The 13078-nt window shown below is 39.6% G+C and overlaps 2 protein-coding genes across 11 annotated transcripts in view; one reads left to right on the forward strand and one right to left on the reverse strand.

Moving 5' to 3' along the window:
* LOC148849499 (protein LAZ1-like) overlaps positions 1–5485 on the forward strand; it is a 42545-nt gene extending 37060 nt beyond the window's left edge. For 8 of the 10 annotated variants that reach the window (XM_088952347.1, XM_088952348.1, XM_088952346.1 and 5 more), the window contains 2 exons: positions 859–1107; positions 4781–5485. In XM_088952347.1, coding sequence (XP_088808473.1) covers positions 859–1107; positions 4781–5134 — 603 coding nt within the window. In that variant the 3' untranslated portion in view covers positions 5135–5485. Of the gene's footprint in view, positions 1–858; positions 1108–4388; positions 4554–4780 lie in introns of all 10 variants that reach the window. The other 2 variants (XM_088952352.1, XM_088952353.1) reach the window with 2 other exon arrangements.
* A 2529-nt stretch (positions 5486–8014) lies between these two features.
* LOC148849500 (small nuclear ribonucleoprotein SmD3b-like) lies at positions 8015–11453 on the reverse strand. The gene is made up of 5 exons (XM_088949782.1): positions 10931–11453; positions 9235–9287; positions 8726–8792; positions 8586–8642; positions 8015–8241 (listed from the first exon to the last, which is right to left on the reverse strand). Exons 1-5 carry the CDS (start codon positions 11087–11089, stop codon positions 8179–8181), a joined length of 399 nt encoding a protein of 132 aa, XP_088805908.1. The 5' UTR covers positions 11090–11453; the 3' UTR covers positions 8015–8178.
* Positions 11454–13078: the final 1625 nt, after the last annotated feature.

Below are 13078 nucleotides of genomic sequence, written 5' to 3' on the forward strand. Positions count from 1 at the left end.
ATACTTATGTTGTATTTTGTGTGTTGTGTTGCTGTGCTCTCCCTTTCTCACTTTTCCTCTTAACAAAGGTCACTGTAGCATTTGTATTACTTGTTAGCAAAATTAGAGTACAAGAGGATCTTCAGGAATACATAAATTTGGGTAGTCCTAACTACAACAAAATTTATTCAGTCAACGGCCCTTAATTATACAAAAAAGCCCTTCCAATCCCTGACGTGGCTAATCCATCAGCTGTGGAATTTAACTCTCCATGAATCCATTTGATATAAGTGAAAAAGCAATGCAAGGTGCTATCTACATTATGCCGTTTATCATGGAACAAGGCAACAAGCCACCTTACATCTGTATGTTGTGCTAACATTTGAGAAAACTAGCACCCAGTAACTTCTTGATTTTTCAGTTTATATTGTTCTTCTGCCGCCACATACTCACATGTCCTGGGTTCTCATTCGTTTTCTCTTTCTGTACACATGGTTCAATATGTTTGGTTGCTTTATTTGAGCTTTTAGTTGGACGGTTGTTTTGATCACATGCTTCCTCTCTTTGATTCTCTGTTAGTGTGCAGTGAAGACTAGGTGATGTTTGATAACTGTTGGAATAGGCCAAACTGGAATAAAGAAAAGATCCCAAATTTAAAACTATCTTAATTCCAGGGTTATTATTGGTATAGGATGAAATTTTAAAGGTAAAATAATCACACAATGTCCACTCTTCATCATTTCACAAAACAAGTGACAAATGGGGTGTTTTTAAATTTGGAACCTTTTTGCATTCCACTCGGTGCCCATTTCAATTACCAAACACTGCCACTGTCCATGCTCTGATCCTTATGTAGGTATATATGTTTTCCCAGCACAGATGGGAATTGCTGCTGCTGTTCACCTTTATGTATTCCCTGCAAAACCATATGCACTAATGGGAGACCGCTTTCCTGGGAGTGTTTCTGTTCTTGGAGACTATGCATCTGTGGACCCCCTAGATCCTGAAGAGGTTAGGGACAGTGAGCGCCCCACAAAACTACGATTGCCCCAGCCTGACATTGATGTCAAGAGTGGAATGACCATCAGAGAAAGCGTCCGAGATGTTGTCATTGGTGGTGGTGGATATGTAAGTTTTCTGTATTCCTTTATCTTGTGCGTTAAAATTTATCATCAAAACTACAATTACTGTACACTTGTCAGGAAAAAACTACAAGTTACTAGAAAAACTGTACACTTGAGGAATTAGCATTAAGGGTTGAAGTCTTGAATTATTGATGGCATATATTATAATGTTTTTGGATAGTTATGGCATATTTTATAAAGTTACTAGAAAAACATAGCTAAAAATGGAGAAGGGTGGGGGGGGGATTTCTTGCCATACTAACTTTCTCAAGTTCCATACTTTCTGGCCATGATGTAGGACCTTTTTCTGGGGTTTTAACATGCAGATGTTGAAATTTTTAATGAATTAGGATTGGCAATTTTATATTCCATTGTTACCAATAAAAGAACTAGATTTAGGTAGGATATAAGGTTTCTCAACTCTCTAGAATTTGAAGAGGGATACAAAAGTAACGTTCTGTTAACGAACTGTGTTTGATGATGGAATAGATATATTGTTGGGGGAGAATAAGAAATCTTTAAAAAGAAAGAGAACAAAGTACAACTATTTTTGTGTACTAAAATCTATGTCTAGCAAAGAGATATGGAGAGGAGAATTAGCTTGTAACCTTCCAGGAAATGGTTCTGAAGAGAGTTACTACACCTATGAAGCCTGCATATCTGCTAATGCTTAGCTAACCGGTATCAGACATGTGTTAGACAGTTTTTTGTATGCCCTTAGCTTCAATCTGATTTGATGTACTTTTGTTATTTAGTGGAAATAAATAAAGTGCATGTTTGATTCATGTTGTTTGGTTTAATTCTGTGTAAAACCCTAAAACTGGACATTTATAGAGACTCATGTTAGTTTTAAATGTTCACAGCCGTTGGATAAGTCTGGGGAGATTTATCCTGCCAAGGCTGATACTGGTGTGCCACCAAGTGTTGGGATGGCTTGTCTCAGCCACCAGGGTAAGACCCGAGGCACATGCGGTATGGGATTACTTGAATCCTTGAACCGGACCAGATTTCCAGTATTGCCCTGGACCTTGGAGATAGATGGGCAAAACTGGAAAGTTACACCTGACCCCTAGACTCGATTATGACATTTCACTAGGTGTTGGATCAGGCTGCCTTTGATATGCCATTCAGTGAGATCCTTAGCGGGGATCAAAACCTGGGTATGTTGGGGCAGTTTGAGAATTCATCTGAGTGGGTGATCATAGTGACAGAATTAGCCACTTTGTCGGACAAAGGGTAATGATCGGGAATGCACTCTCTCTGATGGAAACCAAACTGCCGGCAGTTGATTTCAATCGTTGGAATTTTGTTTTGCAAAATTAATATATTTATATATATATATGTGCGGTTTCAAATTGTTTGCAAATGGTTTTAATTCCCGGGATCCATGTGAGAGGAGAGTGCGGCACTGTTCCTTGCAACCGAGGGAGAGGTCCTCTCTTGTCGGGCAGTGCTTGATCATTAAGGGCTGAGAGGTTAAGTGTAAGACCATTAAGGATAATGCCTGATGGGCTAATCTTGCACCTGCCCACAGTGCCTGGGTTTTTATAAGATGGCTTGGCCCAGGGATCACTTAATGTAAGTGTTGGGCCCATAGGGTCCATATGATGGACTCAAGGGGTTCATTGAGTTTTTCAGTGAATTCGGCTGGGCCTTGTATTAAAGGCTGGGCCGAACCCATGTGGCTGGTGTGTAGATCAATGCTTGGGTCCCACGCCATACAAAGAAGCCCAACTGAGCAGCAGATTGGAATGTAATTAGACACTGAACACTTAATGGGCCAGAAGCCCATTTCGAGGTGGGCTGATATGATCACCCATCATTGGGGCGAATCTGAGATTAATGTTAGTAAAAGGATTGGGCCTTTAGCCTTATCCACTCTTGGAGACCAAATTCAAATTAGATTTGAATCTGGTAACCTCCTGATAAGATCAGGAGTAAGCTAACTTTATCTGCAGAAAGGATTAAGATTATCCCCTATCCAAATACTGATTTGGATTGGGATAACTCCTAATTAGGAGGATTCTTAATCAAGAAGAAAGGAGGAGAAACCCTAACCAAGAAAGAGAAATATCAGATTTCGAACCACCTTGAAGAGATATAGGATATCTCCTGCGAATTGAGATAGGATCTCATTCATACTCCAGAAAAAGAAAAATGCAGTTCAGCCTTTTCGCCTTTAGAGCTCTCCTCCTGCCGCCGCCATCTTTTTTTGCAAGATTGGATCTTTGCAGAAAATGAAAGTCAAGAAATTTGTTCTTGACATTAGTCTTGCAACAAAGACTAAAAGGATTCAGTGTTTAGTGTTTCCAGAGGATTCTTGTGAAGGATCCAGTGTGTAGGACGCACCCTGCTGGTTCTGTTCCATCCACAGCTGTGTCATCTTCAGCTGGAACGGATCTTGGAGCATTCTTTGGGCGTGAACACCAACTTTGGGAGATACTGCTTCTCCGGATCAGGTATATTCCTCCCATTTATCTTTTGGTACAGATCTGGTTTGATTATGGTTCAAGTAGGATCCTTGAATATTGTATTCTAAATTTAGGGAATATGATTCCCAGTTGGGAGAAGGTAGGAAATTTTTTAAATTCGCCCACCCATTCCGCAACCTTTATGGCGTCCATTAGATGGATCCTACCATTCTTTCAACATGATTCATACCCAATATGACACCTGATACTGCATGAACACTTGTACAGTATGCTTTATAGTGTGAATGCTTCTAGAGTATGTCTTAACAAATCATACTAAAAATAAATAAACAAATCTGTAGTTGGCCCAAGTTTAATTAAATTTGGCAAGATTTAAGTATTGAGAAATAAAACTCAGATTCAAAACTAGATAAAGCATTATGTAAGCATATTAAATTGGATATCTTTACCTATATATATCTCCTGGATCTTGGGAATTGGAGAGTTGTATCCCCATTTGCACATCCATTCCATGTTGGTGTCACTGTCTGGGCAACATTCCATGTTGGTATCAAACTCAACCTACAATTCCAAAAGGTGGTGCTCCTAAATTTTAAGACTACAAAGTAATAACAGAGATGCTGAACGTACAGCCCTATAAAGGCAAAAGCTTGGGTCTGGATCACAGTCCCCACACAACATATGGGGACCCTAATTTGCAAAACTTTCTCAATGCAGAAACTGAGGATTGATCATCCAATTGATCCTACCATGGAATTCTGTTGAGATGGAAATCAGCTCAAAACATGACATCAACTTTAGATTCATTAATTAACTCTTACAAAATTGAAGCTTACTGAAACTTGTGCATCAGGATTATATGCACAGCACACCTGGGCTGTCTGTGTTGTTCTGCAGTGTCTGGAGGAATGTGCATATCCTTTTTGGTTTCTGCACCTTCCCCTGCCTCAGTGATGCTTCACCGTTAAGATAATACTGGCAACATATTTAGCATGCCATTTGGCCTCAAGGTGGTTTGGTTAGTTGATCCTTTGTTTCATGTACTGTATTTGTTGAAAGATAAATTCTAGCAAGCAACACTAGGGTCATCAACCAACTTTAGCGCTGCTAAATGACATGTTGACCTACTTCAGTTTTCTGATGGTTCCTGCTAGTGGTGCTGAAGCCAGATGGTCACCCTAGTGTTGCTGAAAATTTCATTCTTAAAATAATCAGCTAAACATGTCTAGATTTGTGATTTTACAGATCGTGAATGATGTGAGGTTCACCGTGAACCAAGCTGTGGAGCCTGTGGAGAGGGGGATCACACGGTTTAATGAGAAACTACACAAAATCTCCCAAAACATAAAGAGGCATGATAAAGAGAGGAGGAGAATTAAAGATGACAGTTACATTGCATCATCATCAACACGAAGAGTGATCCATGGAATAGATGACCCCCTCTTGAATGGGAGCTTCAGTGATAGTGGGGTATCAAGGTCAAAGAGACACCGTAGAAAATCAGGGTATACCAGTGCAGAGAGTGGGGGAGAAAGTTGCAGTGACCAAAGCTATGGCGGGTATCAAATCCGGGGCCACAGATGGGTTACAAAAGATTAGTTAGAGGAAATGGTAACAATAAACCATGAATCATGCATGCTGGATCAGTCATGACCTGGGAATTAGACGTTTGTCATATTTCAGGTACTGAGTGCACGAAATCTGAATGGATGAACCTGTTCTGCTTCACGATGGGGTTGAATTAAACATGTATATTTTTCTCTTTTTCGTTGGAGGGAACATGTAAATAGTCTTTATGATCCCGACCCCTTTTCTTTTTGGGTAGAAGCTGCGGTTAGATTGTCATGAAGGCTCTGAATTAGAGTCGTGCACTTGTGTATTATACTATTACCATGCCCATAAATTTTTAGCATGACTAGGGGCACAAATGGGGTTCCTTGATTTGACGAATTTCAACTTTATTGGTCTCAGGTTCAGGCTCCAATAGTCCAATCAATTTAAATTTTAAGAATTTCTCAATCCAATCTGATCCAAGTTGCACGCCCATGCATGGCTGGTTGAAGCCCTTTCAGATGCATTTCTCATCACAGACTGCTTTGTGCTTTTCTGCCTGTATCTTTCAATATTATCAGCTACATCCCCAAGAGGTTGATTTGGTACCAAAATCCAGTGACTTGCTTTCTATACAGCCTCCTACTCAAACTAGATGGAGGCAGCGTATGATTTCCCACTCCTGTGCTCCCCTTCAAAGCTTAAACAATATTGACATGCTTACTTTAGAGGACTCTATCACAGTGGGAAATACACCTCTATCACATTTGTCGATGCCTACAAATGCAAGGCCTACTCAGCATGATTTGCCAGCTCGTTGGTTCAGGAGAGACATCTTCCATTGTTTCAATGGACTCAACACATGTTACAGGTTGGTGCCATGTAACGTATGGGTGACCCTTGATTGATATCTGTTCGGTTGAATTTCTTAATACCCACCGAGGACGCTTTGGCTCCGTTCTTGGTATATGAAGATGTTCAGCAATAAGCACTCTGTGCATCTGTGTAGCATTATGACAGGTTTAGTCCAGGGCAAGGTTCTAAATATCGATACGTCCGTATCGGGCAGTATCAGCCTTTTACTTTTTTTTTTTTTTTTTCAAAACTGGTTCAGGGGGGGCGGTTTAAGGTTCCTCCACCCCCTGAACCAGTTAGAACTACGATACACCCTCTGTAGTAATGTATTAGGGTGCTCCCAAACGATATGTATTGGCCGATACATGTCGATTTTTTGAACTTTGGTCCAGGGTGAAGCTCAGATATCCTGCCTGCCCACATTCTGTTCGTCACGACTTTTTGTAAGAAAAGTATTATCATCATTTGGATGGTTTTAGAACCTTTGATCAGCTGGTAACCATTCGACGAAATGTCTCATAGCACGCGTCAATTCCCAAACTGAAGTCATTCGAACCTCCATTGAAAGGGTCCTCTACAAAATGGAAAAAACCCTTCACCATAATATACTTCTTTCCAGGGCAATCATGGTCCAAAGTATTGATACCGCCGTGTATATATATATTTCAAAATTTGGCTTTTGGGTAGGTTTTTATATGTATTGTTTACGATACGATATTGAAATTTTGATCTGAGGGCAACCTGACTCCACTATCCAACACATTGAAATCGCACGTAAGGAGTCCGGATCTTCAGTTCATCCAATCACACGTAAACATGTGTTCTGATGATTGGTTACCTAGTATAGCATAGCGGATCCCAAATGACACGTAGGAAGGGCACTGATATGTGTCAAAGTCATTTTTAGTAAGGTTTAAGTTTGGGTGTGCTTAAGCACTTATTTGAAAAGCCCAAATATGGGGTTATTTTTAAGTGCTTATTTCCTTTTCTTTCAGGCTGCTCTTGGCCCATCATATCATTTTTAAAAAATATATATATTACCCCTGCTTAAAATAAATGTTTTTTATTCACCAAATGCTCATAAGTGCTCATTAGAATAACTTCTTGTTTTTGAGCACTCAAGTAATCACTCTCAAACTTGCCCTAAATTATATTATTAACTTTTGGAGGTAACGGTGGTTTACTATTCACTACAATTGCTTAATAGTGTTCCCGGCGGCACCCGAGTACTGATTCAGTCCACAAAACTGATCTCATAAACATGCACAAGGAACATCTCCGTGTTTATGTTTTATTCATGGGGAGATATTTTCAATACACAGCTGCAAGTGACTGAACACGGTCGTTGATTCATATCTTGCGCTGGGTGAAATGGTCAGGATACTTATTTGTCCAGGTAAAATGGATGCTCAATGGAACGCTCAAGCTCGTTGGATCATACATTTTGTCTATTTCCTAGTTTGGCATGCCATATAATACATCAAGTTCAGAATGCCATAACTCCAAAACTAAAAATCTAACAAACGGTGATTGCCATGGCTAATTGACTAGCCAAGTCGAATTCCCTGAGCTTAAAATCAGTCAACCCTGAGAGTCTCACATTTCATGGGATACAAAGAGAAGCAACTGAAACCGGACATCTGAACCACATGCCAACCTTTTGACCTTGAACATTTCATCCAGTTTGTCTTAAGAGGTTCTCTGTCCAATTGTCATCAACCATTTCTTTAAAGAAATGGGGGAAAAAAATAAAAAAAAAAACTATTTTCTTCTTAGACTGGAGGACAACTGATCACGGAGAGCCTGTGAATACTGGGGTCATCGGCAATCAACTATATTTCAGTAACGTAACCCATCTTCAGCAAAAAAAATGGGGATCTGTATAACCATGAAGCCTAGCTTGTTCTGTTGAGAATGCGGGCATATAAAAACCAAAATGACAAAAAACAGTAAACCCCCAGACATCCAGGCAATAACAAATATGCTAGTTACCAACTCAGTCTATGGCCTATGCATATTAATGGTACATGAACAAAACAAAAATCATCGGCACAAAATTAGACAGTCTAGAAATTGAGAAATGGAAATCTAACATTAACTAAAAAGAAACCATTTACTTACACCACCTTTTTTTTTCTTAAGAGTTTACAAGAAAAATCATTGCAAGAACATCCCAAGCCCTTTGTGAGAGAAATCCCACTAAAATTAATTGGCAAGAAATCCTTTCACGGGATAGATTACCTACGTACAGGTGGCACAACACCCCTACCAGGTGCAGCACCACGACCAGCAGCTTGAGCCTGCATGGATGACAAGAGGGAAGACAAATAATCCATGTCAAAATGCCATCTTCGTTGTAAAAAGACTAATAATAGGTGACCTACATTCTCAAAAGATATTCACATTTTTTGGTGCTTTATTATCCACTTTCATGGTGAAGGCTTTCGCCTTCCTGTTTCCCAATGGAGCCAATAAATATTATCCAAACAGAAAGAGAATCTTTTTTTGTCCTCTCAAAACATCTTGTGATTGTGACTACCAGTTCCATTTTTTTTTTTTTGATTATAGCTGGATAGTCTCTGGGACTTGTGCACTGTGAATCCCAAAGACTACCTAAATGCAGGAAGTAAAAATGAGAACTTACTCTAGCCCGCATTGCAACAGCACGACCACGGCCAACTCCAAGGGATGAACCTTTACCCTTCAAGAAGAAATATATAAAATTAAGCAGATCTATACAAAAATCTTGGAAAATAAGAGTAGGCATAAGCATGACATTCTTACCTTGATTTTAGCATCCAGGCGCTTGAACATTGGAGCATTCTTTAGCATATCTGGTATGACCATAAACCTGAAGGAAACCGTGGTTGCCATTAGGAAACAGATGCAATTAATTACTAATAAATAAATATTCCCAACTAGTAGATCTTAAGACTGCATTAAGTAAGAGTGTAGGACTGAAGCGCATTTCCACTCTACTGGAAATGAATGCATATTTGTTTTTTCAACTGTTATTGCACTTAAAATGAGAGCACAGTTTTTTCAAAAAAGGAAGCAAACTTTGAACTCAAAGTTGGTCATTCTAGAATAGATTGGTTCCAGCATTGAGATTCGTATTTGCACCCATCACAACCAAACAAGACATTATAAATTTATGAGTGCAAAACTGAACAGGGTTTGCATCCTTCTTATTGAATAAATTTGCATTCATACTTACCAAATACAGCCCAACAAATAAAATTGCAAACATTAGTAGTGGCAGTTGAATAACAAGAACAATAACATTTAGCTACCTGACTTTGCTACCTCGGATGAAAACATGCTCGAGCTGTGAGACCTTCCCATCCTATGGATGAGATAATAGCATTAGCTACAAATGTAAAGCCATAACATAGATTAAACAAAGAATAACTGAACATCAAGGCTGACATAAAGAATTATACTTAAATAACAAAAAGAAAAGTATGACCAAGTATTTCTTCTTGCCCTTTTTTCTTTTGTTTTTTTATCATTTCCTCTCCTTTTTGGAAGGGGGCCAAGGGGCTGTAGGTTAAAATAAGAGGTGTTTGTATAGGTAGCTCTCACAAGTCATAGTGTACCAGTTAATACTGGGGGAAACCTCATTTACCCTCACCACATAAATTTTTACTTTTTTGTACAGTTGGGAACAGTGAAAGTGGGGTATTGATGCCAATTTAAGAAGGGATGTGGTGGGATAGGTGGGGGTATTGGAAGTTTTGAAATGTTGTGAGTGTTAGGTGGTGTTATAATTTATGGGGTGGGTTTCAGTCAAGTTTTCCCTTAATACTATCACTTATCAGTTGAAGATTAATGTGTTGGAATAAAAAAAATTAATAGTAAGTAGTGACCAAACTAGTCATGTGCTTCTTTTTTGTGTCTTAATTCTTAAACAATTGTGGATTCCCATCATACTCAACGGATCCAACAACTCCATCCTTGTGATTCCCTCAGAGAGAGGGGAATAAACAAAGCATTCTAACAAGGCTTCACAAAGTTCATAAAATAATATTAATTTGAAACTATGGTAAAAAAAAAAATTGCAGCAGATACAACTTAATAATGTAATATTCCCATCAAAGTACTAGTACAAAATTGAATAGCAGGGGGGGGGGGGGCGGGATATTAAAATTAGCAGTTAGCTCCATATGATTAAACTTTGTCAGGACTCCAAATAATGTATCCCCGGGTCCTATGTTCACCAAGATTTATCATTGAATACCAAATTGCTTATTCTAATCTAATTTTGAAGTTCTAATAATGCGTCCTTGGGGCCAATGGCATAAAAGGCAGGGTCAGAATGGTATCCTCCCCAGTCCCCATGACCAAGTAAAATATGTTTCATCAACATTTATCACCAAATACCGATTTTTTGTCATGATCTTTTTTTTTATCAATATTTTTTTTTGTCATGATCTAATTCTTCATTCCCAGTTTATGTATTCCCTTGTAGACCAGCAAAGTAAGTCCTGAAATCCACACCAATACAAAAATAAATACATGTACTGTGTCAATTGCTATCTAACATTAGAGTTCGAGGTACTTGGGAGTTCAGTGTCTTCGGCTGTAGTTTGAATCTCCATTTTAGTCAGCTCTCGTCAGAGTGCAACGAATTTTTCTTTAGTTAAAAACCGCATAACAATGTCTTAGGGTTTTGGATAGGGTTGTTAAGGTAATTTAGGGTTTATCAGGCTTCAAGTATATAGAAATTCTCAAAGATATAAAGCTAATGGGCGATTCATTAAGAAGGAATTGGGACAAAGCCAATGACGAATACTAATAATCGATGTTCTTAATTTCTTATTTCTCATAAGGTCCTAAGTCCTAAGTGACTAAGGTTTACACATTCGAATCAGAAAACCTGAGACCATATAACTATACACATTTATAAAGAGAAGAAAACCAGAAAACAAGCAACAGCATGGAAACTTTTAGAAACCGAAGAAAGAACAAGCAGGAATAAGAGAATACTTTTGCAGTAAAGGTGATATTTTCTAGTTGGCAGTTCCAGTTGTCTTCGCATTCAATCATGGTGCCTCTATAAAGCTCCCCGCTCTTTAGTTCCACGGTCACTACATGCCCTGCTGCTTCGTGCAGAAGCTTTACTGGTATCCCCAAGCTCCTGCTCATAGCTGCTTCTCCCTGCCCGAGTGGTTTTTCCTCTGTTTTCTGTCCGACTGTCGCCTGAAAAACCCTAATAGCGCCCGTTCCCAATACCAATTAAAATGTTTTAAATCCCGAACGAGAGATCGATCCGGCTATTGAGTTCTGAGTTCTCCGACCCGATCAAGGTTTTAATACTGATCCTGGCCTCCGGGGTCCTGGATCAACCCGATTGTCATTACTCAGTATTTACTTGTTTATATTTTCTGGCCATTTTTGCCATGTGTCCCGTGTTTGGAGCGACACCTACCATCGAATGGACACCACTTATGGGGTTAAAGTCATCTCATCTAGAATTTCCAAACTGACAAGATTAACAATTCAGGAAAACACCCGACTAGTAAAACCCAGCCGAGCAAGATAATGCGCCCCGTTAAGGGCCTAAGGCTGCAATCAAGTCGGATTCGGAAGAAATCCGAAAATCCAAAATATTGGATTTGGATTTAATCAGGCTCTACTTCATTGTGAATAAGATAAAGGAAAAAAAAAAGATATTTTTCACTTATATATATATATATATATATATATATATATATATATATATATATATATAGCAGGTGTTCGGTTTTATTACCGTTATTCGGAAAATGGTGCCACGTCAGATCTAGTTCGACACTGGCCCTTTTTTTTTTTTTCCGAAAAGTTGTTGTTTGGTTTACGTGTTTTTTGAATAAATGCCGAAGTTGTCAAGATAGGATCTTGTCCTATTAATCAAGTGAAAGCTTGTGTTGGCTGGGCTCTCAAATTCCGTCAATTAATGGTCATTATTGAAGGCGATTTGTAGTTGGTGATTTATGTTGTGAGATTTTAGGTGTCTCGAATTAAGATCGTAGTACTGATTGTGAAATTAAAAAATAAAAAGATTAGAGGCCTAAGGAATTGTTTATCGGGTAGGCATTCTAATACTCAAGTGAGTGATATGAAAGATATGTGATCGGACCGAGTAAATGAGAATAATGTTGGTCCAAGCAAAGGAGGCAAAGTAATAGTCTAGGGAGTCAAAAGTCCCTTACGTTGGAGTGGAGTTTACTTATTTATAGTCAAAGATTTGTGTCCAATTCGGATAAGGCTTCCAAGGTTGTTAGGATGAGGTTACCCGTCAAAGTTGTCTTCCTTATCCGTACGAGGCTCCTCTTCTTGGCCGCGTTTATTTGTCTTGCATGGTGCCGACATGGCTAGGGAGATAAGACAGCCAAAGAGGCTACCATGTGGCACCTGGCCTCCATGGTCAGCTTAACCATAACCCAAACACCAATCCCCCAGTTCTGAAGTCGATGAGCGTAGTGCTCAACCGCGATGTGGCATGGAAAAGCTCTGCAGTTCTCGGTTGAGGAACTTGAACTTTGGCTGAGCATGCTCTCCAAGCTGAGTGGCCCAAGGTAAAGCCGGTTTGTTGGGTGAACTAGCCGGTTCGACGCCCATGTCATTTCTGATATGGGTTAGCGGGTGCGTCATTTCATTTCCCTGAGCTATCAGAGGGCGGCGTTTGAATCAACATCGCTGATCTGTCTTGATCTGGGCCATTGGGTGTCATATAAAAGGGAAATGGAGAGCCATTTCACTTTGTCATTTGCGAAGAGTCTTCTCTTTGGAGTTCGACGAGAAGTAGTACTCAGCTAGTGCTTCGATCTTCTACAGTGTAATCTTCATTATCCGATAAAGATGTCTTTTTTCTTATCCTTTGATTCTTCTTGCTTGTCTTCCTCTTTTGGTTCAAGTAGTGAGTCTGAGCAGAGGTCTCTTGTCGAGGCTATTGTACTCATGGGTCTGTGAGGTCGATGGCTAGGGGGTCGAGGTCGACAGATTTGGGGGTGAGAATGTAGAGCTAGAAGAGGTCGTGATCTGGGAAGCTGAGGCCGACGAGGCCGAGGTAGAGTTAGTGTCCAAGGAGGGGCCTAATTTCCCTTTGTGGCTTGGCAGCCGCTTCGGGTCTACTCCTTGCTGTTTGACTCATGG

The sequence above is a fragment of the Nelumbo lutea genome, chromosome 6 (genome assembly GCF_056320005.1).
Source record: "Nelumbo lutea isolate HS-2025 chromosome 6, American lotus-T2T, whole genome shotgun sequence".
Classification (NCBI taxonomy): Eukaryota; Viridiplantae; Streptophyta; class Magnoliopsida; order Proteales; family Nelumbonaceae; genus Nelumbo; species Nelumbo lutea.

Coding starts and splice junctions, on each gene's coding strand:
- LOC148849500 (XM_088949782.1), bottom strand. CDS start 11,089: ATGAGCAGGAGCTTGGGGATACCAGTAAAGCTTCTGCACGAAGCAGCA. Junction 8,793..9,234: donor ATCCGAGGTAGCAAAGTCAG/GTAGCTAAATGT, acceptor GGTTTCCTTCAG/GTTTATGGTCATACCAGATA. Junction 8,242..8,585: donor CTGTTGCAATGCGGGCTAGA/GTAAGTTCTCAT, acceptor TCATCCATGCAG/GCTCAAGCTGCTGGTCGTGG.